Here is a 6,000-nt window from a genome sequence, read left to right on the forward strand (position 1 = left end):
TGAAAAGTACATTGCTGCACACTGATTCAAAGCGGAAGAATCCTGCTAAATCAACTTTTCTTCATATGTTCATTGGTATAATAAAACGATGTGAAAAATGTGGTTATTCGTAAAACATTTATCTGTTAAATTAGCCATCTGCCTTTATTTTCCTATTAAACCCTTCCCTGCCATCTTCCTGCTCTGATTCTGCTAGTCTTTATCACTGGTTGAACCAACTTCTATTATGTCCTGATTTTTCTCATTTTTTTAATATCCATTATTTATTGCCTTCAGACCTTTAAACCCAGGTGAACTTAATCACTTAATACGCAGATCTATTTTTTTATTAAAAAAATTAATGTTGCAAACCACCTTACAATGTTCTCACCTAAAAGAAAAATAGCAAATGTTTTAAAATAAAAAATTGCATCAATCATTTTCTTTCTTGTTTTATTTCTTCCTGTTTTCACTCAAAGTTTCCCTCTAATGCATTTAGATGTGGCTCACTAGTTCTCAGCATGTCCCAAAAGTGCTTTTCTTCAAAAGGAAACTGGACTTTCTTTGTTTTGCTGCAGGATATTTCGCTTCTCATTCAAGAAGCTTCTTCAGTTCTGTTTCAGTTCTCTCCCCCACTCCCACGAAAAGTTCTGAAAAAGCTTTTTGAAAGAGAAGCAAAACATCTTCAAGCAAAACAAAGTCCCAATTTTGTCCCAAAATTCCAAGCTTCAATTAATCCTACCAGCTGCATTGTATCCTTCTGCTTTAAATCTATTTTTGTACTATTTTTATGCATCAATTGCTGCTTCACTGTATTTGAAAAGAAGCCATTATAAATAATGCAGTATTAGTCTTACCTTTAACATGTAGTAGTCCACAAATTACTAATATTTAATATACATATTTTTTCTAATCTATATTTTTTAATCAAAATTAAGTACAGGGTATCTAATCTAAACTGAAATCCTAGCACAAGACACAGTTCAACCTTATACTGTGGTTAGGAAATTCTCCTATTCCTGCCTAATGGAAATAAATGCAAATACATTTTTATTATAAACAAATTTCAAGAAAATGCACATTTAGGAGAAAACTTTGCAGGTCTTTCAACAATATATCCACTTTAATTTCATACTTTTTTCTGAGAAAGAGTAAACATTTTTGAGACATCATGCAATTACTTCTACTAACTGTAAATATTTGAGCAGTATTATTAAGGGAAAAAAGAGGTTTTGTATTTTTCTATCTCAATCGTATCTATACTGTGAGGTGGAAAGTATAAATAAAAATGTTGAAGTTCATATTCAAATAACTATATTGGAAGATTGGAAGAAGGCACGTTGCAAAAGAATCAGCAACTTTTTGAAGCATGAAAAAAACAATGGAAATGTGGTTTCAGCGACAGTACATCACTGCACAGCTCAAAGAAATACAGCTTTCTGAATTATCACCTGATTTTAGAGTATTTTTAGCTCAATGCAAAAGTAAAAATAGGAAAAATGATATTGTGCCTAACAAAAAATATAGGCCTACTTTTAAACACCACTATTATGATAATATGTAAAAGGAATACTACAGAATATTATATTCATGATACACAGAGCATTTTGTTGTCCAGAAATTTAAGCTTTAAAATTCTGGCATTAGATTATTAACGCTATTTGTTTTCAGAAGTTGATGTTCTTCATTTTATCAAAATTCACAAAGGAAAGTCATTAGTTTCAACAACTATAATACTGTTCTTTTAAAATAATTCACATATAATTATTTCTTCTTGTAATTCTTTCCTGAATTTTTTCTCATATTATTGTATTATTTTTTTCTAGATACAAACTATTAATCTCCATCTTTCACATTTGGACCATATGAGGCAAACAGAGACATGTGTGTCATAAAAATTAAAGAAGAACTCTATCCTTGAGTTATGAAAAGGAAATTAATTGATCATGATAAACAAAAGAACATTTCATCCCTTGGCCATAAAAGTCCACGCTTCAAGCTATTTTAGATTTCCATGTTTAATGGAAGAATGCCTCTACCTATTCTACCATTAATTGCCAAAGAGGATTAAATCACATTTAATATCATGCCAAACATATCTACTCAGTATGGAATATCTGTGATTCTGGTTTCAAGTTCAAGTTCCACCAGACAAGTTCAGATCACAACGCAAAATCAGTATCTGCTCAGACAGAGTCTACAATCCATATCCTGAAGGCTTCATAATGGTTCCCATGCCATTTAGTTGGAACCCAGGCTCCCACTCCAAAAAAACTCCTCACAATTCTACAAAACAAATATTAAATTAGAAGAAGAAAAATACCTGCTTGTCACTAACATGAAAAAGGATTCGAAATTTAATGACTGCCTCCATTGGTGATGCCAAAATATCACTGATCTACTGCCCCGTTAGAAAGTGGGCTGCTTGGACATGACACATTACTGGCACCAGGGATATAACAGATGTGTCACCTATACAAAATACCAGGTTTAATTCTTAACATCTTTTGTTAAAAGGACACAAAACAAGGACTAGAAAAACTTATTTTTGTGCTCTTGGAAGCTACAAATAATTAAACTAGATGGAAGAAGGATATTTTATCTCAATCTACAATGGTATCTTTTCTCTATGTATACAACATGAAGGGACACTCGGCAACCAAACAATATATATTTATTCTGTATTGTTTTAATTGTTTTATATTTTATGATGTATGCATGCCAGACTCATTTCTGAGATGGGTAGTTATTGAAATTAAATAAATACATACATAAATGAGATGTGTTTGAATATTAGTAGCTCGGGTTGGTAGCTGGGCTGTTGGTTTGACATCCAGGCTTGGTAATTAGGTTGCAAACGTTTCGTCTCCATTCGGGGGTGGGGGGGGTACATCTTCAGTGCGGTTTGAATTGTGTTTGGTTTGTTTGAAATGTTATTTCTGGTATTTCAGTTGAAGCAGCTCTCTCGCTCTCAGTGGTTGGTAGGCGGGGTCGATGTCAACTTGGTATTATGATGCCTGATCTTTGATTTGTTTCTGTTGGCTCTTTAGGTTTTGATATGGTCCGTCTGAGAATTGTGGCTGGTTTGTGGGCTACTGTAAGGTCGTGTTGGTCTAGTATCGCAATTCCTTATATACAGAACATTTCAGAAATGACAGGAAGACTACTATGCCAACACAACCTCACAGTAGCCCACAAACTCACAAACAAAGATCAGGCACCATATACCAAGTCCAGTGCAACAACTGTGAAAACAACTATGGGGGCCAAACAGGAAAAAAGCTATCTACCAGACTGCATTAGTACTCCCTGGCTATGAAAAGACACGACCCTTTGTCCCTCATGTCCATCCACGAGGACTCAGAAGGACTAAAGTTTGATCTAACCAGGACCACAATTATAACCCAAGCAAAGTCAAGGAGAGAAAGAGAATTCCTCGAGGCCTGGTTCTCCACCAACCAATCAGTGAACAGACACATTGACATCGACCCCACCTACCAACCACTGAGAGCGAGAGCGCTGCTTCAACTGAAATACCGGAAGCAACATTCCAAACAAACCGAACACAATTCAAACCGCATTGAAGTTGTCTTCCCGAATGGAGACGAAACATTCACAACCTAATTACCAAGCCCGGAGGTCAAACCAACAGCCAACATACATAAATATGTAAATAACTATTCTATTTATATATGGCTATATGTAAGTGCTCTTACCACCTCCTGGCATGGAGGTGGCACACAACACAAAACCAGCAACAGTCTGGAGTCTGAAAAACAATAGGTTGGGGCCAACAACAATAATGTTATAATGCAGCAGCAGAGTGATGGGAGTTACTTGATTTAACAGAATAACAGAGTTGGAAGAGACCATAGAGGTCTTCTAGTCCAGGCCCCCTATTCACGCAGAAGACCCTATACCATTCCAGACAAGTGGCTGTCCAGTCTCTTTTAAAAAACCTCCAGTGATGGAGGACCACAACTTCTGAAGACAAGCTGTTCCACTTGTTGATTGTTCTCAATGTCAGGAAATTTCTCTTTAGTTCTAGATTGAATCTCTTCTGAATTAGTTTCTAAATAATCTAATTATTAATTGAATTATTATTAATAATAATATAATTATTAATAATCTAAATTACAAATAATGCTGAATAGCCTTTATAACATATAAGAATGTGCATCAGCTTTATTTTTAAGAATTATTTGCAATTCCCTATAGGCCTAAAGGCACTCAATCAATCAATAAAAGACAATGGCTGCAACAGCTTGAAAGCATGCACATCTGCCCTAGAAGGGAAAAAAATAAAAATAACTTGAAGAGACATAATATCTTGGGAGATTACATGAAATGATAGGGAGCAACTTCACAAATTTGCTTCCTCGTAAATGGAAGACCTGCCATGTCAATATTTTAGCCATTTTATGAAGCATACAATGAGAGGCTGATAAAATTGATGTGCACTTATACTCTGGAAAACTTGAGGGAATCTTCCAGAATGTTGTCTGTCCACAAATTACCCCTTAGCCCATCCTCTACACATAGGGATTGCATCAGTAGCAGTGAAATGACTAATTTTGGGTGGTAAATTTTTATTTTTTATTTCCAAAAACAAAGGTAGGAAAGATAGTGGGGGCTTAATTATTATCCAATAATATCAGGCTCTGGGAAGTTAGAGTCTACTGAAGTTACCTCTCTGAAATGAATTATGGGTAGCTAAAACACAAAACGTAGAAAATAGTATCTAAGTGGCTGTAAACATTTAACTTCCCATAGTAACTGATTAAGGTTTTTGTCATTATAGAATTAATGGTACATTTTCATGCTTTCTTTTTTGTTTATTTGTATGTTTGGTTGGTTAGGAGCCAAGAGATAACTATATATACAAACCTGCACATCGTAAGTCCCGTTTAGCAAAACAGGCCTTTGAGAACTGATGTCCTGCAGAACCCCTGATAGCACAGAACAGTTGACTTTCTGGAAGTCTTTGGAATGGCTGAACTGCACCATATTGTGGAGAGCTAAAATTTTAGTGTCGAGCTCAGCATCCTGCCTGGTGCGGTTATGTAGCCCAAGGTGGTACTTGCGGAAGTGTTTTATAAGATCTGTGGGGTCGTTCCCATAGTAACCATAGCCACAGATGTTGCATTTGAAGTCCTGAAGCTCTGGAGACAGAGGCGCCGTATCTGGGTTCTCATTTGCCGTCAAATCTGCTTTCAATTTGATTGGCCTTAAGTCCCCATCTGAAGGCACTTGTGGGTTTTTTGAGGCCACAGAGGCTGGGCTTGAACCGCGGCCCTCAGCTTGACCACTTTGCACGTGCATTGTTTCATCAATAGATTTTGGTGACATGCGAATCTCTTCACTTTTCTCTGTCAGATCTACTGACAGGTTGCAGGCCACATCTTGGGTGTCATCTGCATCTGATCTGTGGGGAGACTTCAAGGACTCAGAGATTCCCCCAACAGCTGGAGATGAGAAGGCCGGCATATTTCTGTCTGTCATCTCATCATGAGGGAAGGATGGAACATTTCCTCCCTTATTGTGGCTTTCATAATTGAAGCCAGCCTTTTCACTCGTTGTAGAGCTTTTCAAGTCCTTTTTAGAGCTGGGAGATGGCTCTGGGACATGCGTGCAAAACTCCTCGTCATTTTGCTCCACAGCCTCACCCGACTCAGTGTTGTCTTGCATCTGACCGGCAGAAAATTCTTCTTTTCTTTCAGTATTGTCACTTTCTGTACCTGGCGATTGAAGGGTCTCTGTTTCTCCTTCTCTAACGTTTCTTAGAGGGGGATTCTTTTTCCGGACCATATCTGAAAATATAAAATGTGTACACAAAAGATAGAGTAAAATAACAACAATATACAGTGCACCCAAGCAAACCATTCCCCCTCCACCCCTTCCCATACTGAAACGTAAATAATGTTTGCCAGACCAAACAAAAATGTTTCTCCAGAAGATTTTGTACAATCTTGCTAAGCCAGACTTGGGAATAAATCTTACTTACGTAAAGGGGAGAAACTT

General features: G+C 36.8%; 1 protein-coding gene across 1 annotated transcript in view; it reads right to left on the bottom strand.

Moving 5' to 3' along the window:
- The window catches only part of TRPS1 (transcriptional repressor GATA binding 1), a gene marked incomplete at its 3' end in the record, with an annotated part of 36,768 nt that extends 30,970 nt beyond the window's left edge, over window positions 1-5,798 (bottom strand). Inside the window, exon 1 of the mRNA XM_015816800.1 lies at window positions 4,867-5,798. Within this exon, the coding sequence (XP_015672286.1) occupies window positions 4,867-5,787 (921 nt within the window). The remainder of the gene's footprint in view (window positions 1-4,866) is intronic.
- Between the last annotated feature and the right edge of the window lie 202 nt (window positions 5,799-6,000).

This window comes from Protobothrops mucrosquamatus, unplaced genomic scaffold (genome assembly GCF_001527695.2).
Source record: "Protobothrops mucrosquamatus isolate PMUCROS unplaced genomic scaffold, P.Mucros_1.0 scaffold501, whole genome shotgun sequence".
Taxonomy (NCBI): domain Eukaryota; kingdom Metazoa; phylum Chordata; class Lepidosauria; order Squamata; family Viperidae; genus Protobothrops; species Protobothrops mucrosquamatus.